Genomic DNA, 25,643 nt, shown 5'->3' on the forward strand with positions numbered 1-25,643 from the left:
CCCAAAGTATTTTCAGAAAGCCCACAAACTCAATGGGTCTTGTTCTTCTACCATTGGTCCTTGACAGCTAAGTGAATAGAGCATTGGACTTGGAGTCAGGGAAACCTGAGTTCAAATCTGGCCTCATATATTTACCAACTATGTGACTCTGAACAAGTCACTTAACCTCTGCCTCAATTTTATTATCTGTAAAGTCTGGATAATGATAATAACACCCACCTTACAGTGTTGTGAAGGTCAAATGAGATAATAATTATAAAGTTCTTATCACAATGCCTGGTCCATAGCAAATGCTACATAAATGTTAGCTATTATCAGCTACCATGTGGCATATTATCCTTTTTTTTGACACTTGTTAGAGCTACTGTGCACTCTCTGGGACTCCTCAAGAAACATTTACAGATTTTACAGAATGTGGGATGGCTGATCACCACTGCTGATTGAGAAAATCAGGCACCCACTCTGTTCAATCCCTTTGCTTCCAGTGAAGAGTTGAGGGCAAGGCTGCTATTCCCAAACCCTGTACACCTGTCTAAACTTATCTTATATTTGTTTGATAGGGAAGGCAAGTTAATGCCATGGGATCAACAGCAGCAGATTTATTTTAAGACCTATTTTGATGCTGTTCCCCCACCCCTCCACAGGGTCCCAGCTGCAGTAGCCCTGATCAGGAGCCTCTGCGAAGTGTTATTTGTTCAAACTTAAGCCAAAACAACCTCCTTACACCACTTCTGGAGCTAAGAGATTTAGATGCAGGTGGGAGGGCTAGGATTAATCCAGTGTTTGTTTCTGAGTCTTAGAAGGTAGCCAGGACCCTAGCCAGGGACAAAGAATTTCTAGATTTGACTTACACTTTGTCATTAAGTAACCAAGTAGACATTCAGATTATTTCTGGGATCATAGGGATCATAAACTGGTAGGGGTTTTAGACATATCATTCCTCTGACTCAGTTTCACAATCTGTTAAGTATTGTCACCATCAGTGATGTACAGAGGATCATGAAGAATATGGAAGGTGACATAAAACTAAAAAAATTCCAATGTTAAAATAATCCAGAAAAGAGGGGATGGTTGAAGGGGGAAAAGAGAAAGAAGTCAAGGAAGACAGAGATTGAGAGGCAGAGACAAAGAAAGAAAAAGACAGATGCAGAGAAAAAGAGAGCCAGAGAAAGAGAGAAACAGACAGAGACAGGAAAAGAGTCAGGCACAAGAGAGAGAGATGAGAGACCGAGAGATGGAGAGAAAAGGAAGAGAGAAAGAGAAAATGATAGAGACAAAGACAGAGACAAATATGAAGTCACAGAGAAGAGGAGATAGAGAAAGGCAAAGAATATGAGACATAAGAGAGGAGGGGGAGAGGGAAAAGGAGAGGTAGAGAGACAGAAAGAGAGAAAAGTACAGAGAAAGAGAGATGGAGAGAAAAAGAGGACAGAGGGTAGAGAGAGATGGAGGTAGGAGAGATAGTAACAGTCAGACATAGAGAGAGATATGGAAAGACACAGAGAGAGAGAGAGAAAAACAGAGACAGAGACAAAGACAGAAACCAAAAACAACAGAGAGGAAGGTATGATGGCAGAGAGAGTCAAGGATAGACAAAGACAGAGAGTCAGAATGACAATGATAGACAGAGCCAGAAAAATGCAAACTAGAGGCCAATGAGTTTCACTATGATTAAAAATATTTTTAAGAATTATTACTTAAGGAAATCATTAAAGAAATATGTAAAAGGAAGCAAAGATATCAAGAATAGATCACGCCACAGTAATATTTACTTCTCTGACAAATTTTCAAGCTTGTTATACCAAGGCATTCAATAGATAAAGATTGCTTAGATTTTAGGAAAATACTTAATAAAAATCTATTGAGATGTGGGCTAGATGATAATACCATCATGTGGATTCTGCAGTTAACTCATGACTCAAAGAGTAATTTTTTCTAGTTCTAGTTCATTTTGGATGGAGGTCTTTATAGGAGGGCCTCAGAGACCTAGACTTGTTCCTATGCTATTTAACATTTTAAACTTATAGGTATAGGTATAGACAGCATGGTTTCCAAATTTGCAGATGGTGCTAAGCAATGGTTTTGGAGTGAAGGATAGCTTGCATGTTGATGACAGATTCAGGATCTCAAAACATTTAGCCAAGTCAAAGAAAATGAAATTTAATAAGGATAAGGATAAAATTTGACATAGATTCAAAAATTATTTTCACAAGTAGAAAATGGGGAGATGTGGCTAGGCAGCAGCTCATCTAAAAATGATTGGCCATCCTAGTGAACCCTAAGCTCAAAATTAGTCATCAGTATGTAATATCAGCCAACTGAACTTATGCGACCTTAGGCTCCATCAAGAGGGACTCTGTTTACAGAAATGTTAGTCTTGCTATCCTCTGTTCTAGTGAGGCTACATGGAGCATTGTGTTTTCAGAGCCATATTTTGGAAGTGACACCAACCAGTACAGGTAATTGCAGCAAGGATGAAGAAGCTTCAATGAAGATCTTTTGAAGAAACTGAGGATACTTTTCCTATATTTGACATTTAATTGGCATGTGATATTGATAGATGCCCCAAGTACTAAAAGGACTTCCATATAGGAAGGATTAGACTTGTTCTTTTTTATTCCAGAGGACAGAAGTGGGAGCAATGGGTAGGAGCTGTAGCAAGACAGATTTGAATTTGTTCTAAGGGAAAATTGCTCAACAATTAGAGCTATCCAGAAATTAAAATGGGTTGCTTTATGAATAAGTAGATTCCCTTTCCATAAAGACTCTCAAGGAAAGCCATATATTTTCTTCCTGGGGATGTGGCATTGAGGGTTTGGTTTTAAGTATGAATTGTACTAGATGTTCTCACAACAAGTAGTTAAAATGAACCTTAAAGACCATCCAGGAAACTCTGACTCCCCTCTCCCTAGATGGGGAGTCTCAGGCCCAGAGAGGGGACCAACTTGACCATTTCTGCTCAATAAAAGACAGAACTAGAATTCTTTCTCCTCATTACTAATTCACAGCCTTTTCGATTGTACTGCACTGCTATTCTCAATGCCCACCTTGCCATAACTTCTAACAGTTCTCTAGTATTCCCTGGGTATACTTTTCAATATGATTTATTACCCCCATCCCTCCTCTTTTTTCCTTTCACCTGTCTGTAGAAGTGATGACTATACTAAGATGTCTATTGTGTAGGACAAGATAAACAAAATAATGTATATAGAGATCAGTATTGTTTATTTTTTGTTGTTGTTTATTTGGTTTTGTTTTTGTATTCTAGTCCACTAATAGCCTGAAAAAAATAGTGGAGCTGCCAGATTTTTAGTAATGCAAATTATGCAAATTAAAGCAACCCTGAAGTTCCATCTCATGCCCATTTTATTGACAAATTTCCCTCCAAAAGTAAATTGACAATTGTTAGAGGGAATGTCTGAAAATAGGCATGGTAAAGCAATGTTGGTGGAGCTAGGAACTGATCCAACTATTTCAGAAAGCAACTTGGAATTTTGTTAAAGTTACTAAAATTGTATGTACTCTTTGACTTAGCATCATCATTACTAGGCATCTACTCCAAAAAGACAAAAGACAGAAGGAAATGATTCACATGGACAAAAATATTCATAGCAATATTTTTGATTATAGCATAGAATTGAAAACCAGTTGGGTGCACATCAATTGAGGAATGGGTGAACAAATTATGGTATATAAATTTAATGGAATATGTTATATAGTAAAAATTAATAGAACTCATGTTCCCAGTTTTGAAATACTCCAAGGATGCCTTAGGATCGTCACTTAATCACAGAACCCAGAGTCAGGAAGGGATTTTAGGAATAATCTAGTTTAACCCCCATAGCAGTGAGGTTTTCTTCTACTGAATATAAATATTTTAAAATTCCATTTTGCAATCTTAAATCCATATACACTATAGTTCTCTTTGCATAATGTACATTGATTACACCACCAGGAATAATTTTGGAAATCATATTGGAACTTGGAATTTTAATTCAGAGAAAGAAAAAAAAATAAGATGACCTGTGTTCAAATCCCATCACTGATGCTCTTTACCTGCCTGATTTTGAACAAGTCACTTGACATCCTTGGACCTCATTTTCCTCATGTGTTAGATGAGGGGATTTGATTAGATATTATCTGAGGAAGTTCTTTCTTTGGTTCTAAATCCATGGCCCTCTCATTAGAGTGAAGAGGGACACAACTAAAGAGGCATAGATTCTCTAAGCTATAAGGGATTTGAGAATATAGAATTTTAAAAATATTATTTTGATTACCAAATGAAAGCAAATCTAAAATGTAGGAAATCTAAATATTCAATAAAAGCAGAATGATTAAGTAAATTGATTTGATGGAAAATGGTGGTTTGATTAAGATTGGCCAACATGAATGTAATGGAACTGGCATGGACCTTAGAAACTAAAAAACTAGAACATGAAATATTAAATATTGAAAAGACCTTAGAACATAAACAGATAGAATTAATAGGAACCTTAGAGATTATCTAGGCAATTCCTACCCCTTATCCCCGATGGAGAATCTCAGGCCCATATCTTGACCATAACTACTCAATAAAAGTCAGAACTTGAATTCAGTATCCTCACTAATACATAGCCTTTTCTGTCATCCTGTATTGCTGTTCTCACTGCCCATCTTGCCATAACTTCTAGGCAGTTCTCTGGTATTCCCTGGGTGCACTTTCAATGTGATTTCCCTTCCCCCTCCCTTTCTTCTGTTTCCTTTCACCTGTCTGTAGAAGTGATGACTATACTAATTTGTTCACACACCATTAACTCCTGGAAGAGGCCAACCTTGGCACTGGCAAGAGCTAGGGCATGCACACTCCCCCACCAACTGATGTCATAATTTTCTCCTCCCTCTACCCCCCATTCTTATCTCTCTTTTTGCTGGTTTGTAGAAGATGACTGCACTGACTCCTTCACGCCCAATCAAGTGGCGAGAATGCACTGCTACTTGGATCTCGTCTACCAGAGCTGGCAGCCTGCCAAGAAGCCTGCTCCCATAGCCCTGATGCCCCAGATTGTAGATCGGACACCCACCTCGGTCACCCTGGAGTGGTTTCCACCCATTGATGGCCACTTCTTTGAAAGGTGAGCAAAGGCTATGAAATACTAACTCTTCTCTTATTTTGAGGGAAGAGTAGGGGAAAAGGGTTATCACAATTTCTAAAGCAAGAATCTTTAGCCTTTCTAGAATAGGAGGAAACTGTTCCAAACCTTAGGATCATTGTGGTGATGGGGGCAGGATTATCAGTTTACTAGTACCTTTGGAGCAGTATGTAACGTAACCAATAGATACAGAGTTTCTAAAATAATGAAAAATAATAATAATAATTACAACTTATGTATACATGAGACTTTAGGGTTATAAAGTATTTACATTCATTTCTTTTTTTTTCTTTCACATTGGTCCTATAAAATAGTTTTTATCAATGTTTTTCAATTTTTTTAAATGGCCATTTTATTCACTTCAGTAAACCAAGGATCTGTGATTTGATTTTGTTGTTTGTGTAGGCACTCTCTCCATCAGTGTGCATTATAAGCTCCAGTTGTGAGTCACTGTGGCTGAAAACCTCCTCACTCTGCAGCCAACCTGATGATGAGTCTCTAAATCTAATTAGTGAGGCTGGTCTTCACAAAAGCCAAACAATATGACACTGGCTTTTGCTTTTATAACTCAGTGGACTGAATCAATTTACACTACTCTGGCATTGCCTATGAGAATCTGAAATCTTCTCAATAACATTGGAGGGGGATATTAATGAAGGAAGATCCTTTTTTTTTTTTTTTGGCTAATGAAATTGAGACTCACAGAGGGATAATAAAATACTTCAGGTTATATGTTAGGATAATTCAAGCCCCTTGCCATTAATCTAGTATATCCTGACATATTGCCCCATTCTAAACTTGATACCATTATATTCCAAATGTTATGATGCCAATAACATAAAGTACCATTCTGAGATTTTTTTTAAATATGCAAGAACAGGGTGAGAGGTGAAGGGGTGTGACTGCTCTGTAGTTGGTGTGAAAAAAGATCTTGCTTTTTAATAGACTGCAAGGACAAAGGGAGTTTGCCAACCATTTGTGACATGGTAGCCAAAAGGAATAAATGTAAACTTGGACCACGTTGCAAGGAGCAATGTCCAGAATGAGTGTCCTTTTCCATGTTCAGTCATGTGGAGTGTGGTATTCAACTCTGTGTGCAACATTTTTCAGGAGGGCTTGACAAGTTGGAGCAAGTCTAGAAGAGAGTGGCCAGGGTGGACTTTGCCAAATGAGGGTTCATTTAATGAACTGGGAAGTTTGTCTGGAATAAGAGAAGATTTAGGGGGAAACATAGATAGTTGTCTATTTGGAGGGCTGTCATCTAGAGGAGGGAGACATGCTGTGTTCAGCACCAGGGGGAAGAATTAGGAGCAAAAGGTGGAAGTTATAGGAAGGCACATTTTAGCATGGTTTTAGGGAAACTTCAATCTGAGTTTTCTGAATGTAGAATGAGCTACCTTGGGCAGTAGAGGTTCTGTAGTTCTAGTGGTCTTTAGGTGGAGGTTTGAAGACTCCTTAGTGAAGCTATATATGAGGAATTGTTGGTCATGTGGTGTCAAAACTCAAGCCAGCTCCCTTCAAATGGCTTTGAAAACTCCTGAGTACAACTGGAATCAGATTAAAATGTAATTGGGAAATTATTTTTAAAAATTAATAAAAATACAATGTAACATGCATAATGTTAATTTGTGGTTTTCTAGGTCAATAGAATCCATAGGGATCATTTCTCTGAGTTTGACACCACTTTACTATATGACTTCTGAAGTTCCTTTCATGCGTGAGATCGTATGATTTTTCTAAGCCTTGTAAATACCTTGATAGATCTATGCTGGAAGGCTACATTGGAGAGTAGAACTGCCATTAAAGTCTTGTGGGCTAACACCAGTAGAATGCAGCTGACCATGTGGTATGAGTGTTCTAATGCCCGAATTCATGGCTGGTCTAGCTCACAACTTCAATCTACTTTGTCTACAGTGATGGTTCATGAAAATAACTTGACTATCCCCTATTTTTGAAGGGCTATTTTCAGTTGCATTGCTATGAACTCTATCTGACCTCAGACACTTATTAGCTATGTGACCCTGATCAAATCACTTAACCCTCTTTGCCTCAGTTTCCTCATCTGTAAAACAAGCTAGAGGAGGAAATTGCAAACTATTTCATTATCTTTGCCAAGAAAATTCCAAATTGGGTCATGAACAGTCAAACCGGACTGAAACAAATGAACAACAACAATTGCTTAAGGAACTTTCCACAATATTTTAGGAACTGTCTTTCCAGCAGTCTTGAGATTTATTTTTTTCCCCTGTGGCTATAGGAATTATCAAACTTTTGGGCAACTTTTGGCCTATATTCTTCCGTAAATAGAATTTTTTTGGTAAATGAAGTGCCCCATGTATGTCTTTAATTTGTATTTCATAAGGCAGTTATTGTACATTAAATAAATACCATCTGACTGTTAAAAAACATTTTGGAGGGTTAATTGTTGTGTAATGAGATATGTCTCTATTACATAGTTTCTTGAGCCTTAATCAATATGTTTTTAATAACCCATAGTCAACACTTAAAAAACATACAATAGCTATTCTATTCAGCCTAAGGTTCCATAATGGAATTATCATATGTTAAATTAATACTGACATTTTAGAAACTTGACTAATGAGGGTTAACAACTCTGTAGGTTCTACTCAATATTTAGAGGAAGCCTGTCCATAAGGTGAATAAAATATTGAAAACAATTAGAAACGCATGCCCAAAGAATGAACTGTACCATTTACAGAACAAAATCTCTTCTTGTTCCTTTCTGAGTGTTCCAGAAAGGTTTTATGAAAACATTACTGCCCAAGAAAACTACATTGTTCTGATCTACATCAACCTATGGCCTTCCTTCTCTTTCCCCTAGTCATACTTACCCCTTGTTACTATTATTCCCTACATGTCAGCTGACAGGTTCTAGTCCAGGTTTGGGTTCTGCTATTAACTCTGTAACAATGAGCATTTTTTCTCCCTTTTCTGCTTTTCTTTTTTTCCCCCTTCAACTCTGGAATGATTCTCTAATAGTACTAGAAAATCCCTAAGGACCCTCCTAGGTCCAACCTTCTGTGATTCGGAATGCATAAAAACACCAGAGATAGTGATTCTGGGTCACATTTCTAGAGGTATTCTTTCTTATTTTTCTTTCAAAGTTTATAAAATACTTTTCCCACAATGACCCCAAGAGGTAGATTTTAAAGTAAAATTCTCCCTGTTTTACAAGTGACAAAATGAAGGCTTTTAGCATTTAGTGGATTTCCCCAAGCTTACACATCTTGAAGATATCAGATCCAAGATTCAAAACCAGGACTCCTAACTCCAATTCTGGGGTCCTTTTTGGATAAAATACAAGTTTTTATGGATCCAATAATCCTTTTTCTCTTCATCTAGTGTTAGAAAGCAGATGAGACTGCTGAGGCCTAGAAATTATTAGTGACTTACCTCAGATCAGACCATTAGTTAATTGCTAGCACCCAGAGGTCTTCTGACTACATGTTGTCTTCTTGGTCCAAAGCTACTTACAATGCTGGTATATTTCACAGCTGGACTGGAAAATACCCATATGATTAAATTCATATTTAGTGAACATTTACCAGGTGCTCAGTTAAACCCTATTCTTCTAATGAGAGAGGGGGGAGACAGACAGACAGAGACAGATAGTCAGAGAGACAGACAGGCACAGTCAGAAAAACAGAGAGGAAAAGAAAGATGAAGTGAAAGAGAAAGGAAAAAAGAAAGATGAAGAGAGAGAGACATGGGGAAGAGTAAGAAAAAAAAAGAGAGACAAAGAGTCAGACAGAATGGGCCAGAAAAAACAAAGGAAAAGAGAGAGGAAGGAAAAGAGAAAAAAATAAATATGTGTGTTGGGAGGGGGGTGAAGATTGAGAATAAAGGAGACAGAGAGAACATCTTAAGTTTAGAGGGAGCTCTGGGCTAATAGTCAGACAACCTGGGTTCTAGTCTTGGCTCTAACGCTGACTTATCATTGAACTTTGCGCAAATCATAGAAATGCTAGGCTTCAGTTTTTTCATTTGCAAAATGCAAAAAATTTTATATATCTATATATGTGTCTGTGTATATATATATATCATCTCAGAGGATTTCCATGCTCAAAATACTGAATATGAAACACTTGGTAAACTGTGTGAAGTAGTGCTAAATACATGTAAGGTGTTATTACTACTAGAAGACACAATCTGTTTCAAGAAATTTGGCTTGTGAATAATACCTCTGTGTAATGTAGGAAAAAAGAAAGAAAGAAAATGAAAGAAGGAAGGAGGAAAGAAATAGGGGGAGAGAAAGGAAGGAAGGAAGGAAGGAAGGAAGGAAGGAAGGAAGGAAGGAAGGAAGGAAGGAAGGAAGGAAGGAAGGAAAGAAAGAAAGAAAGAAAGAAAGAAAGAAAGAAAGAAAGAAAGAAAGAAAGAAAGAAAGAAAGAAAGAAAGAAAGAAAGAAAGAAAGAAAGAAAGAAAGAAAGAAAGAAAGAAGGAAGGAAAAGAAGAGAAAAGAAAGGAAAAGAAAAGAAAAGAAAGGAAAAGAAAGGAAAGAAAAACATAACCTTGTGCCAGTATACGATAAAATCAATTTGGTCCCTGATTCTGTCCCAGAACTATTCTAATCTTTTCCTCATCATGAATCCACTCATGTGGCTCAAGCTTCCTTTGATTGGGCTGCATAGAAACTGGAATTCTACTGGGGTTTATGCAGGGGGGCTGAACCAGCCAACCTCTAAGGTCCCCTTCCAAGCCTAACCTAGGACTCTATGGCTCTGTCCTTAGGAAGACAAAGTCTAGTTTTTCCTCTAATCACACAAAGTATCTATATCTATGTAAATAGAGTTCTTGGTAGCATGATTTGTTAACTCTGCAGTTTCTTTAGAATGAGCCAGCATGAGGTGAGAGAGGTATATAATACACCATTTGTCTCTACCACCAAATCACCCTCTGACGTTAGGTAAGTCATTATCTATTTGTAGGCCTTTCCATTTCTGGAAGATGAACTAGATACCATCTGAAGAAATACAGCAGTTACTGATGAATAGTGCACTGGATTTATAGTCATAGGACATGGGGTCAAATCTCTGGTGTGGTATGAGCTACTTTTATGAACTTGGCTAAATTACTTTAGTCAGTCAGCTAGTCAATAAGCATTTATTAAATGTTTACTATGTGGGGGCAGCTTGGTGGCTCAGTGGATTGGGAGTCAGGCCCAGAGATAGGAGGTCCTAGGTTCAAATCTGGCCTCAGACACTTCCTAGCTGTGTGACCCTGGGCAAGTCACTTAACCCCCATTGCCTAGCCCTTACCACTCTTCTGCCTTGGAGCCAATACACAGTATTGATTCCAAGACAGAAGGTAAGAGTTTAAATAAACAAACAAACAAATGAATGCAAGAATAAATAAATAAATGTTTACTAAGCACCAGGCACTGTGCCACACAGTCTGCTTCATCCAACCTAAAACCTCCAGCTCTTTTGTATCAATTTCTGAATACTTACTAGCTGGGTGACCCTGAACAAGTCACTTAACTGTATTTGCCTCAGGTTTTTTTTTTTAATGTATAAAATGAACTGGATAAGGAAATAGCAAACTACTCCAGAATCTCTGCCAAGAAAACCCCAAAAGGGGTCATGAAGCATCAGACATAACTTAAACAACTAACAACAATACTTAAGTAATTTTAAAACTTCAATCTGAAAAGTGCCTTCAACTGGGAGACTTCAGACCAAAGTTCTAATCCCAGATTTACCATTTGTTTTTCATGTGATTTAGGGATGGAAAGTCAGTCCCTTTGGCCTCTGAGGATGTTTCATCATCTAATAATTAAGGACAATAGTCGTTTCCCTTCCCTAACCCTCAGGTTACTGGCCAGATAAAATAAGGTAATGTGATGGATTTATTGTGAGAAAACAAGGTCTCCAATCCCCATTCCAACACCAACTAGCTGTGGGACCTTAAATACGTCACTCAATATTTCTTGGTCTCAATTTATCTGTAAAATAAAGAATCTGAGGAGACAACTTGTAAGGGCTTTCTTTTCCAGCTCTAAATCTTTGAGCTCATATTTCTAAGGACATCCTGAGACCCTTATAATTTACACTCCAGTACCTACCTTGTGTCCAGCACAGTGTTAGGTTTAGGTGCTACAGAAACAATAAAGTGAAACAAGCCCTGTTCTCGAGGAACTTACATTCTATTGGAGCAGACAATACATACATGTTAAAGGAAGTAATGTCTATAAAGTACTTTGCCAATCTTAGAGCATTATTTAAATCCTGGCTATTGTTATTTTTTTAATGTACAATATAAATACCAGTTAGATGAGAGGAGTTGAGTGGATTATTAGTTATCAGTAGCTGGGAGGAGCAGGAAGGACTTCAAAACTGGGCTGACCATAGAAAAGACTTTCTTTGGTTGTTCCAAAAACCTTTCAGAATGTTTCAGAAGCCCCAGGATCTCCATTAGGAAAAGTAGTGTTTATCAGACCATAGAAATGAGGAAATTGTTAATAGAAAGTTCTAGTTAATAAAATGCTAGCGAAAACTCAGGTAGAGTGTATTTGTCACAAAGTCTGACCTATGGGGTCTGACTTAAGTAAGTATTGCCTTGGTTTAGAGCACAGAGATGAGTTTCTGCATTCAGCTGTCTCTGATCTTCCTAAAACTCAGGTCTGGCCATGTGACCTTACAGAATGAAGTCCAGTTGCTTCTTGTGACCTCCAGGATCAAATATAAAATCTTCTGTTTTAGCATGCAGAGTCCTTCATTACCTAGATCTCTCCCCAATCATTTTTCCAGTATTCTTACAATCTGCACCCCTTTCTTTCCCCACCCCGATATACTCCATCATCCAGTGACACTAGCAAACAAAACATTCCACATTGGCTGTCCTCTATGCCTGAAACTCTCATCTTCTACAACTTTGTTTCTTTACTTCCTTTAGATTTTATCTGAAATTCTGCATTCTGCAAGGGGCCTTTCCTGAACCATTCCCCCCCCCCCCCCCAGCCCTTAATTCTAATGCCTTCTTTCCACTGATTATTTCTAATTTTTCCTGTGGATAGCTTGTCTGTATATATATTTTTTACAAATTGTCTCTCCCATTAGACTGTGAGCTCCTTGAGGGCGAGAATTGTCTTCTGCTTTTCTTTGCATCACCAACACCCGGCACATAATAGGCTGTTCACAAATTTTATTGACTAACTTCTCTAGGATCTTGAATTCTTTTTTACAGACCCTCATCGGTGAAAAGGCAGGACAGCATTTCCACATTGACTCAAAGTCTTCTTAACCTGGTCTAGCTGAGGGCAGCTGTCATGTATGACAAATTGTAGTTAGTATTTTTAACTAAAACAGAAAATAAGTGATTGGATGGCTGGAGTTTGGCTTTTCCAGACCTTTCTTTGTTGAGGTGGATGGTTGACAATGAGATCTCTCCAACCCAAGGAGAGACCTGGGGAACAGCATCGGTGACTAGGGCCTTTCCATATCCTTGCCCATACTCCACCCTTGTCTCTGACTTAAGGATAATGGTTTAGGAAAAAAATGCTGGACTGTTTCTGGCTTATGAACCAGCATGTTATTTCCTCTGACATTTCCAGCCTCACTTGGGATTGTTCCCGTTAGTTGATTTTGTATCAAGAAAAGAAAAGGAGTTCCCCCCTTGGCTCTCTCCTGAGGTAATTATTCCCCTGGAGGATAAGTTGGATCCCAGAGGTTTCCAAAATGAGATTGAATCCAGACATACAAAATTGGGGGTGGGGGGAAGTTAGCCACCCAAAGATTCCACTCTCAGTGGGCTTGGACTCTTACTTTTCAGGGTTGGATCCCCTGAGGGCTTCGAACTTCCCTTGAAAAAGTTGGCTGCTAAGTCAAATTAGATTATATGGTAAAGAAACAGCTTTTGACTGGAGGAACTCAAAATGATGTGGATTGCTAGAGGCAGGCTTGACCACCTAGACCTATGGTATGTGGACTGAAAAAATGCTGGATCCAGTGAATTTCTGCTCTTATTATCCCTCTCCCTATTTTGACCTCCCTTCCCCCTTTCCTGGAAATTTTCTGGGGAAGATGGGAGAAGAGTTGTGGGAGGGGAATGGATGGAGAAAAATACTGTGGGATCCACTAGCTAAAGATCTCCATACAATTTACAAAGCAGAATATATAGCCATATGGTCCCCTTCTTGCCCAAATGTGCCATTTTGGCTTAGAGGTGACCCAGAGTTCTTGGATTTTATACTAATGTTGATCAAAACTCTGATAGCTTCTGCCAGGATGGAAAAGACTTTGAGTTTAGGTCCTGTAACAGCCTTTGTCTGCTTCCCAGGGATCAGCCTTGCAAAATATGGAAAAGGCTAATCATCAGAAAGTTGTCCATTACCTAACTAACAAACTACAACAAAGCAACTAGGATTCTTATTATGCTTTAAGTTTTTCAGAGTAATTTTCAACAACTCCTTGTGTTAGATGCTATTACTATTCTCATTTTGAAGATAGGAATACTGAGGCTTAAGAGGTTAAGTGACTTGGCTGTGGTTATACAGGTAAAAAATTATAGAGCTTAAGTCTGAGGCAAGACTTGAATTCAGGTCTTCCTGATTCTTGTTCAACACTCTGTCTATCGACTGTGTCTATTTTGGCCATGGCAACTTATGAAAGAGAAACATGCCAAATAACCATTGGTCCTAGTCAGTTTCCTTGCACTTCCACAGTATTTGTGAAACAGGAATAGGATTAGGATAGAGGATTCTTACTAATAATCACACCGTTCTTAGTCTTGCCATGAACATTAACATTTATTTAACTGTTAATATTCTTAATATGGGCCCCTTATGAAATGGCCAATGAGTTGACAGTTCTAAAGGGAATGTATAATGTTTATATTAATATTGTTGCAATTAGTTAAATCAGAGAACATAAGGAAACATAAAATTACAGAATCTAAGACCTGGGAGGGATTTCAGACAACACTGAGTCCAATATGTACTAGTTTAAAAAGTAGCTACTGAATGCTAAGAACCCTTTCCAGATTCTCTTCCAAGAAGCAAAAGAAAGAAGTTGGAGAGATTTGATTTTAACTTGCACTTAAAAGGAAGAAAGAACATTACATCAGGGAACATTTCCCTCCATCTCTCCTTCCAGCATTCCTGATAAGCATAAGAAACAACCCAATTACAAAATAAGAGCCATTGCAGAGGATGGCAGATATAGAGAAATATTACTAAGAAGCTGATAAAACCATCTAAGTTAAGTTGTCATATACAGGCATATCTATGAGAGACATTGCAGATTTGGTTGTAGACCATCACAGTAAAGTGAATATCACAATAAGCAAGTCACACAAATTATTTGATTACCCAGTGCACATAAAAGGTATCCTTACATAGCTTTGTGCCTAAAAAGAACAACATTGTATATACTTTAATTTAAAAAATTGCTTCATTGCTAAAAAATGCTAATCATCATCTGTTTTGATGGCTGATGTCCAGTCAGCATGATGGTTGCAGAAGGTTGGGTTAGTTATGGCAATTTCTTAAAGGAAGATGATAATGATGTTTGCTGTATGGCTTGACTTTTCCTTTCACTTGAACTCTAAGAGACCATTGTAGGCTAATGAATTGGCCTAATTTCAGTATTGTTGTGTTTTAGGGAATTAGGAAGCCTGAGGAGAGGGAGAGGGGTGGGAAATGACAAGTCAGTGGATCAGTCAGAATACACACAACATTTATTGATTAAGTTCATTCTTATATGGTCATAGTTCAAAACAATCATAATATTACCATCAAAGACCTCTGCTTACCGCAACAGATGTAATAATGGTGAAAAGTGTGACAAAGACATATGAGCACAAGTTGTTGGAATATGGTACTGATAGACTTGCTCCATAAAAGATTGCCACAAATTTTCAATTTGTAAACAAAAACTCAATATCTACAAAGTACAATAAAGTGGATTGCAATAAAATGAGATATGCTCATGCTTCTATATTCAGTGACTTCAATGTGAAAATGGGTATATGGAAGGTCAATATGATGTTGGAAAGCACTGTTCAACATTTAAAAAATGGAAGGAACCAGAAGCATTTCCAAATACTCACAAGCCTTATGCTCTACGGCATGATTACTTTCATTATCTGGAAGATGGTGAGCATGTTGAGCACCCAATGTCATCCCCCCTCAAATGAAATTGACTACATTTTAACAGACAGGAAACAACTGCTTACTGATGTAGTCATTTCAAAATCATCTGTTGTTGTGCAATCAGATCATAAGCTAATTAAAGCAAAGGTCAAAATCAATACCAAATTAGAAGAAAGGATAAAGATGAGAAGAAACTGCAGCAATTATGGCAATAACAACCTGGCATGTTTTAAATAAGTCATCAACTTCAGAAAATTAGAAATGGACATGAGAATTGGGGTGCAGAATGCATTGACAGTCATCATTTCTTCAAAGAAATGTAACTGATGGAAAATGGATGGTAAGGGGTAGAAATACAACCAGAAATTACCTCAGGTAGCAAATATTTTAACTTTTTATCATGAATAAAGTCCTGGTTTTCAAAGGCACACAAAATCAGTTTGGGATTCAGACTTATTTGCAAGACATGACCAGAACATGATAGAAGATCAAATGTAGTATGACCTTACAAAGTATGTGTGGGAGAACAGTTGAGGAGAAAATAAGCCTGTAGAAAATTTATTATGACAGTTAGCTAAACTAACCATCTTTAAAATACTTGTAGAGGCAACTGGTGAAAGGACAACATTTAGAATGAAATGGAACAGATCTTCTGGCTTTTATATATTGGTCTACCTTTCTTGGTTAAGATAATAGAACTATCGTAATTGGATATTGCTACCTCATGAAGTGCTTGGTTCTTATGTATAGAAGTGATGACACATAAGATTAAATTTTAGGGGCAATGTGGCAGATTAGAGAAAATGCAGCTGAACTCTTTCAATATTCCATGCCTCAAATCAAATTCTGAAGTGGCAGAATCAACAAAAGGTCAGGATGAAACATTTTTTCTAGCATTAAAAAAACTTAGAAGGTCAGCAGGAGAAGTTTATAACCCCATGATGAGGACCTGTCCAGAGTCTACTTATGCAGTGACCATAGCAGCCACAGTATCATTAACAGCTTTGGGGGCTCTAGCAGAGAGATGGTAAGGGAGACAGACAAGTAGTCTGAAAGAGATTACAGGGGATTCATTATTGGCACTGGGTACAGCTGCCACTGATTGGCAATTTTATCAGCCATATACAGTTTGGGGTTTCAGCTCCAGGGCCAGGATGAACACTAGAGTTTTTGGCTGCATGGGACCAGAGGCCTTTCCTAAAGAAAGATCAGAGAGCAGTGACCAGACTTTTCCCAGGATCACACTATTTCAAAAACCTCCAGAACTCTAGAACTAGCTCTGAAAAGAGTAGCCAAAAAAAAAAAAAAGCCTGAAACTTGGTACAGTGCTTCCCCACCCCTAACTCAGCAAAGCTTTAACATTAAGGTCAAAGTCAAGAAATAGGCTAGAAAATGAACAAACAACAACAACACAATAGTTTGACTATAAAAGCTACCACAATAGCAGGGAAGACTAAGACATGAATTCAGAAGAATATAATAAGCAAAACCTAATAATAATAATAATAATAATAGGAATCTAGCCCAACAAGAATTCCTGGAAGAGCAAAAGAAAGTGATGAGTGACTGAGGAAAAAAATTGGGAAAAAGAAATGAGAATGATAGAAGAAAATTCTGAAAAAAAATTAATAGCTTGGTGAAAAGGGAACCAAAAAAAAATGCTGAAGGAAATAGATTTTTAAAATTAGCCTAATGGTAAAAGAGGCAAAAAAATTCATTGAAGAAAATAACTTATTCAAAATTAGAATAAACCAAATTGGGGGGGGGAGAGAAGTACAAAATTTCACTGAAAAAATTATTTCTTAGTGAAACATTGTAGAATAATCCAATGTAATAGACTTTGATACTAGTAGCAATGTAATGATCCAGGACAATTCTGAGGGACTTATGAAAAAGAATGCTATCCACATTGAGAGAAAGAACTGTGGGAGTAGAAATGCAAACTAAAAACATTTGTTTATATGGGTTTGTGATTTGGGGTTTTGCTTTTAAAAGATTACTCTATTACAAAAATGAGTCATATGGAAATTGGTATCAAATGATAACAGACACTTTTATAATCTGGTGTAATTGCTTATCACCTCTGGGAGGGGGGAGGGTAGGGCAGAGGGAAAAAATTAATTACAAAAAATATTTTAAAATAAAAAAAGTGAAAGTGATTTGTAAAAAATTTGAATTTGGTAACTGGAATCTAATGACTCCATGAGAATTAAGAAACAATAAAACAAAGTCAAAAGTATAAAAAAAATAGAAGAAAATGCAAAATATCTCATTGGAAAAACATCTGACCTGGAAAACAGATGGAAGATAATTGAATAATTATGAGGCCACCTGAAATCTATGATAAAAGAAGGAGCCTAGAAAACATATTTCAAGAAATTATCAAAGCAAATTGCCCCAATATCTTAGATCCAGAATGTAAAACAGAAATTGAAAGAATCAACTGATAAACTCCTAAAAGAGATCCCAAAATGGAAACTCCCAGGTATAGTATAATCAAATTCAATAAGTCCCAGGTAAAAGAGAAAGTAAGCAAACAGAAACAAATAATTCAAATATTATAGAACCTCAGTCAGGGTCACACAAGGTTTAGTGGATTCCATATTAAAGGAGCTAAGAGCTTGGAATTTGATATTCTGGAAGCAAAGGAGATCAGATTGCAACAAAATTACTTACCCCGAAAAACTGAGTATAGTCCTTCAGGGGGGAAATGGATATTTAATGAAATAGAGGACTTCCAGGTATTTTTGATGAAAAGACCAGAGCTGAATAGAAAATTTGACATCCAAACACAAGACATAAGAGAAGGGGGGGGGGGGGGAGGTAAATATCAAAGAGTAATCAAAGTTGTCTGTCTCAAGAAAGACTGTTTACATTATTATATGAGAAGGTGACACCTGTGACTCCTAAGAACTTTATTGTTATTAGGGTAGTTAAAAGGAGTATAAAGTATAAGAAGGAATGGATGTGAATTATGTTAGAGTGATCTTACCAAAAAAAAAAAAATAGGAAGAAGGAGCGAGATGGATGAATGCACTGCAAGAAGGGGGAAGGCAAAGATAGAATTAGGAAATTTTTCTCACATAAAAGGCATTTAAGAACTTTTATAGTGGAAATGAGGGAGGGGAAAAGTAGCAGTCAATGTTTGAACCTCATTTTCATTGGAATCGTTTCTAAGAGAAAAGAATATATTTCAGTCAAATTAAGAAAAAAAAGTCTGGACAGATATCATGATTTCAGACAAAGCAAAATTAGATCTAATTAAAAGTGATAATCAGGGAAGTTACATTTTACTAGACAATGGAATAATATCAAAAATTTGCCAGTAAGTTTCTCTGGCTGTAGCCTTATTTCTCAAATATATATCAAGTATGGAACTGAGTCAAATTTATTTTTTAAAAAAGAGCTATTCCCCAACTGATAAATGGTCAAAGAATATAAACAGATGGTTCTTAGATAAATAAATCAAAACTATCTGTAGTCATATGGAAAAAAAAAACCCTGTTCAACACTATTGATTAGAAAAAGACAAATTTAAACAACTCTGAGTTACCACCTCATATCTATCAAACATGACAAATGCTGGAGGGAATGAAGGAAAAATAGATACACTAATGAATTGTTGATGAAGTAGTGAACTGGTCCAACCATTTCTGGAGAACAATTTGGAGCTAGATCTGAAGGACTATAAAACTGTGCATACCCTTTGACCTAGTAACATGAATATGAGATCTATATCTCAAAGAGATGAAAGGAAAAGGAAAAGAACCTCTTTTTACCAAATGTTTATAGCAGTTTTTTGTGGTTGCAAAGAATAGGAAATTAAGGAGGTGCTCATCATTTGGGAATGATTGAACAAGTTGCAGCATGTGAATGTGATAGAACACTATTAGGCTGTGAAAAGTGATGAGGGGGGTGGTTCAAAAAACACAATAAGACTTATATGAATTGTAGCAAAGTGAAAAAAGAAGAATCTAGGGATCATGTGCACAGTAATAGCAATGTTGTAATAATGATCAACTGTTAAAGAATCAGCTATTTTAATCAGACCTAAGACAGTTCCAAAGGACTCATGAGGAAAAAAGAAATGTTAGCCACGTATAGAGAGAAAACTGATGAACTCCTAAGTGCAAATTAAAGTGTGACTTTCTCACTTTGTTTTTCTTGCTTTTTTGAAATATGGCTAATACGGAAATATATTTTAGAGCTTTTCACATGCATTGTTGATATAATATTGCTTGCCTTCTTGGTGGGAAGGTGTGGGAAGGAGAGAATTTGGAACCCGAATTTTAAAAAGAAAAGATACAAAACAAATTAAAACTTACTTTTAAAATAAAATAAGCAGCTAAATGGGTACAAATAAAAGATCATATTGGAAAAAAACTAGGCCTGACCAAGTACATTTAAAAAATGGACTTTTTAAAAGTCAATAAACAATAAGCACAGTAGGATCTAATATGCTTTACTCTGTCTCAGTTACTACGTTAGATTTGCTGGAGAAAGTTTTTACAAAAGTCTGCTTATTTGCTTTTCATGTTTTCATCAACAATATCCTAAGTTCATACATAAAACATTCTCCTTAAGACATTATAGAAAAGAGGATGTAGGTAGATGTGTTGGTATTTGTAAGTGTCTTCTCAATCATCTTTTGTTGGCCATCTTTTGCATTTTTTGCAATATTTTCCTTTTTAAGCTATTTTAAATTTTAATCTCTAAAAGAAGTTAAAGTTGTGTCCCTGATTTCCACAGATTTCCAGAGAATTATATGGATCTCAAATCCCCAAGACATTTATAAAATGTGTGGATTGTTTTTGGATGATATATTGAAAGATAAGAACAACCATCTCAAAGGATGAGAAGGAAGAGAGGAATTGTGGCCTCCTACACTGATGGGAACACACATCCCTTGGACTATTAATAAAAGCCCCTTTTCACATTTCCTGTAATGATCAATATGCAAAAAGAACTTTCCTCACTTGCTTCTGGAGAAGTCTAAATTTCTCATATGGCTTCCTCATATGCTATTATAATTAGTATTTGGTTAGGACTGAAGATGTTTTGACGTTTCAGGATGTGCAAAGCACTTCTGTATCTCTTATCTCACCCTTTTAATCTTGCAACCCTTATGAAGTATAGTCAGAGTGGTCCTCTCTCTATCTCCATTTAAAAGATGATATGATTGAAGATTTGACAGATTAAGTTACTTGCCCAAGATCATACAGCTTTTTAGTGTCACAGTCAAAAGTAGACCGCAGATCCAATTTCATGATTTAGGGTTAGAGCTCTTCCTACTATCCTCTTCAGTCAACAGTTAGTGAAATTATAACTCAATGATCATTTATCAAGTAACAACTCTGTCTAAGACACTGTAGTAGGTTTGATGCATATGAGAATTAAAAAAACAAAACAAAACATGATTTCTGTCCTCAGGCACAAATCCTTTCCCATTTTAACCCCTGAGTTTAATTCTAGTGCCTTTCCTCTATTAATTATTTTCTATTTATCCTGTTTATGGTTTGTACATATTTGTTTCTAAATTGCGAGCTCCTCAGGGGCAGAAAGTGGTATTTTGCTTTTTATTGTATCCCCAGCACTTAGCACAATTTCTGGCACATAGTAGGCACTCAATGAATGCTTATTTAGAATCTGCTCTGGGGTGAGCTGGGGAAGAGGGAAGAAGATATAAGGTATATACGGTTAACATAATACAGTCTCCAATGGTCTTCATGGGACTTAGACCTAGATGGGGCATTGTGGAATATCTGGTCTAACTTTTCACTTTATAGGCAAAAGGATACCAGACTTGTCTGAGGTTATCTAGCTAGTAAGTAGCAAAGCTGAGATTTGAACCCAGGTCCTTTGACTCAAAACTTGGTGTTCTTATTATTACAACACTATAGACACATTTTAAATTCTGATGAGTACCTTTACAGAGAAGTTTATTTGAACTTCCTCCCAAAGACCCTTTTTTGAAAGTGTCCTGTATGTGCCCTGTTAAGGGAGGAGGCTAAATGGCATTGTGTGTTAAGTCTCCTTTCCTTTTAGCCGAGTTGGATCAGCAGCTCATTCAACTGTTACTAAGTTGGTGTGTTTTTCCTGTTTTCTTGGCTTCCTAGAGAAGTGGGATCAGCATGTGATCTCTGTCTGGAAGGGAGAGTCCTGGTTCAGTACGCCTTCAATGCCTCCTCACCCATGCCATGTGATCCATCCGGGCACTGGAGTCCCCGAGAAGCAGAAGGTAAGAGAGATGGGGCGAGACTGGTGACGTAGAGAAAGAGCCAAGGAAATACCAGCCAACTCTACCATTCTCTGTCCTCCAAGAGAGGTGGAAACTTACCCCTGAGTGAAAGTAGACAAGGGAAACCAGGCAAAAAGAGGAGAACTGTATGTACAGTGTTTATCTCTCAAAGGAACCTAATACAAAAATTAAGGAAGGACTTAGAAATTCTAAGCAAATTCATTTGAAATGTAAAACAAGATACATTACTGGCTAAACATTTATCTCACTTTGATAAGAATATAGATTGTGGGTGATAGATGGAAGTTTTCCCAAAACACAGGCAGATCTGAGAGATAGTCATCTTGTCTTGAACACTTCAAGGAATGGGGAACTCACTCTCCAAGGAAACCTTTTCTGTGATGGATAGCTTTAATGATTAGAAAAGTTGGGTTTTTTTTCTTCTATTTAGCTGCCTCCCTATAATTTTTAGATATTGATTCTAGTTTTGCCTTCTGGACACAAAACAGAATAAATCTAAACCTGCTTTATTCATGGCAGGTCTTAAGATATTTCATAGGTTTCATTGGATTTGGAGCTAGAAGAGAACTAAGACTATTGTCAGATCCTTTCATCTTATAGATAGTGATCATTTCCCCACTGACTGTAACTATTCATTTTTTCAGACTGAATATCATCAATTTCATCAGTTCTTTCTCTGATCTTCTTTGGTATCACCTCTGCATTCTAGTCATTTCCTTGAAGGTGAACTCTGATTTGTCAGTATTCATTCAAAAATGAGGGGTCCATAACTAAATCCTGTATTCCTAGATTGACCCATCATTATAGTGCATAGTTCTGGAGTTCTAAATCTTGGGATTCTGCATGTTGACTCAGCCCTACAAAACAACCAAGGAGACTGAAAGTTTTCCCTCAGGATATATAAATTTAGTTCCACCAGCCCTAGAAAGACATTGTTGTTTTTTTTAGGGCATCTTATTACAGGTTCTATGCTTAGTTCACTTCTGTCCCTTTAATATCCTTGAAAAATATAAACTTTTCCATGAGCTAAACACTATTCTTTGTTTCCTGCTCCATTTCATGTTCTTTATTGTGGAATATTTGAGTTTTTAGCACTTCATACTGAACATAAAACTTCCCAATGAAACAGCAATTCCAGTTTCATTAGCAGTAGAGTGGGAAAGGTTCATAGTATATAGATTTTTAAAAAATTAGGCAAACAGGGTTACATGACTTGACTAGAGTCACAGATCTAGTAAGTGTCTGAGATAAGATTTTGAACTTGATTTTAATTAACATTGGTATTGCTATTAACTATAAGATCTTAGCACTGTACCTTCTCTAGCCTCCAGTTTTCTCATCTATAAAATGAAGAAATGAGACTAGATTACCTCTAAAGACTTTCCAGTTCTAATATTTTATGTTCTAGATCCCTTTCTTCTAACATCTCCAACTGTTAAGACTACATTTTAAATTTTAACATTCTGTTCCCTTTGAGCTCTAATATTCTGTGTTCTGAGGTTCCTTCCACTGCTATCATTCCTTCATTTTTGAAAAAAAGCAAGCTGAGCCTTCACTAAGATTTCTGTCCTCCTCATTGTTGAGTTTCAGTTTCTGCTTTTGCCTTTCCTTTGAAAGCATTTTATGATGACATTGTTAATTGTTTCTCTGGAAAACAGAGAGCATGAGCCAGTCAGATTATCCAACTTTAACCTCTGGGGCCCTTTCTACTGATGATCAGTTTCTTAAGCCTCGAACCAAAGAAGAAAGTGCATTATACTTCACCAATTACAGAATGACACAAATGGAGGGGGTGGAATTCTAGCCCAAGTCCAATAGGCAATCTAGACTTGACGTCCTACGGGATCTGATTAGCCTTATCTCATCACTGCAGATGTCATTAATGGTCATAAAGTTACCCAACCTTTTTGTGGTCCTATCCAGTATGATACATATTTAAAGAAATTAAGAGAAAATCCCAGAGGAGAATAATGAAAAAATTCATTGATTGAACTATCTGATCCCACATCTTTATAAAGGAGATTTTTCACAAAGTGTAAATCACACAACCTACAACTATGGTACCACCTACGTAACAAGCCTTTGGAGTAAAGTAGCAGCTTGTTCTTCAGAAGCTAATGTTCTTCACAGATGAGAGCTCAAGAATTCTCAGTGCAAAAGCTAATGCAAATGTTTCATGTAGTTGTAGAACTTGAGGCTTGTAAGGATCTCTACAGAGGTCAACTAGAGAATGGCATAGCAGAGAGACAATGGATTTGTTTTCAGTGGATTTGAATTTGAAACCAAAATTTTGCATTTATTATCTGTAGAGTTAGGGGACAAGTTCTTACATCTCTTTAGGCCTCACTTTCCTCCCCTGTGCAATGAGAAGCTTCAGCTAAAAATCATTATTTAGAACTGGAAAGTGAACTTAAGCTACAGTGTCATTTTACAGTTAAGGAAATGAGACTCACAGAGGTAACTTGCCCAAGGTCAAAGATATTGCATAACAGAGTCAGTTCTTAAGTGGAGGACCTCTAACTTCAGACCTAGTGTTCTTTCCATGATTCAACTTGCCTTTTTAGATCAAAATCCAATGATTCTATATAGTATAGATTGTTCGATGGCATAGCAAATAAAGCACTGGGTCTAGAGTCAGGAATTCAAATCTGGTGTCAGACCCTGGGTCAGTCATTTAACTGTTGCCTGCCTCAATTTGCTAATTTATTTTTTAAAAAGTGTGTGTGTGTGTGTGTGTTTGTGGAGGGAGAATGTTGGGGGGGGGGTGAGAGGGTTGTGACAACACTAGTACCTACTTCCCAGGGTTGTTGTGAAATAATATTTGTAAGGCACTTTGCAAAGTTTAGAGTGCTTTGTAAATGCCACCTAATATTATTACAGGTAAGTTAATTCATTCAATAATACATTGATCTTTTAAATATTTATGAAGTTCTATTCTGTATCATATGGTACATATATAAAATAAATTTAATAATGCACCCTCAGAAAACTTATAAACTGATGTTGAAGAGATCATACATGCATTAAATAGCAAAAGTACACAATCACATAATATTGGTCCCAAAGTGTTGAGATAGTTCATTGAGATCTTAAGAAGAGAAATGGATTATAAAGCAAGACTAAAGAACAGGTGACAAAAGTAGGTTTTTAGCATAAATAAAAATTGATTAGAAGGCAGTTACATTTGAATGTGGCCATAATGAGTAATTTTTTCATTTAATTTTCCTGTATCCTGTCTACAATCCTCCTACAAGCATAGGAGGTTTCAACATGATAAACCATGGTGTTGAAGAATGGGCATTCTAGATGGTGAAGGGGTCTAAGAATCATATTATATGAATGAAGTTGGGAACTTTATAACAGAAAAGAGAAGACTTGAGTGCTAGGCATAGCAGGAGTTGTTTTCATGGACCTGAAAGACTGTCCTATGAAAGAAGTAGTCTACTTCCCTGTGGTTCCAGAGGAGAGAGCTAAGATCAAAGAATAAAAGAGAAAAGGAGGAAAATAATAATTTCATAGAAGAAATTGCTTTCCAACTAGACCTGTCTGTCAAATTACATTCACCCATTGCTAGAGAAAGTCAATTGGCAGTTTGTGGCTATGATCTACACATTTTCTGACTCTAGGAAGGAAATTCTCCTGCCTTAATAACAAAATGTCATTAAATATGACCTCTCAATGGCTCCTGATTTAGTTAGAACATTTCCCTCATGCATCTATAAAATGATAATCGTGACAATAATAGCTTCTCTTAGTAGAGTGGTGCCTTAAAATTTACAAAGCATTTTCCTCACAACTCTTGGAGGCAGAGACATGATATTTTAAGGATCCACAATTTCATTGCTGTGTTTTGTATGCCATTTGCAAATACAAATTCTATCACTCATATAATTTGGTGTATAGTTCTCATTCATTGTTTTGGCTAAAAATCTCATCATCTAAGAGTCAACCTTAACTTAAAACAAACCTTAACTAAAAGTAAATATACATACTGTCAATTTAACTAACCTGGAATCCAGAAGATTTCATCTATTCATTACCAAGCTCTAGACTGTCATCAAAATAATAATTATCCATTCTAGGTCTTTTAAGTCATTCTCAGTGGTACCTTGAGCAGCTGCTACAAAGGGCATTTCACCTGTCCAG

The 25,643-nt window shown here is 36.8% G+C and overlaps 1 protein-coding gene across 2 annotated transcripts in view; it reads left to right on the top strand.

The window, feature by feature from the left end:
- Positions 1-25,643, top strand: part of PAPPA (pappalysin 1) — a 289,767-nt gene that overhangs the window by 81,413 nt on the left and 182,711 nt on the right. For both annotated transcript variants that reach the window (XM_056822169.1, XM_007474734.2), the window contains exons 5-6: positions 4,919-5,111; positions 21,355-21,476. In XM_056822169.1, the coding sequence (XP_056678147.1) occupies positions 4,919-5,111; positions 21,355-21,476 (315 nt within the window). The remainder of the gene's footprint in view (positions 1-4,918; positions 5,112-21,354; positions 21,477-25,643) is intronic.

Source organism: Monodelphis domestica, chromosome 1 (assembly GCF_027887165.1).
Source record: "Monodelphis domestica isolate mMonDom1 chromosome 1, mMonDom1.pri, whole genome shotgun sequence".
In the NCBI taxonomy this organism is placed as follows: Eukaryota; Metazoa; Chordata; class Mammalia; order Didelphimorphia; family Didelphidae; genus Monodelphis; species Monodelphis domestica.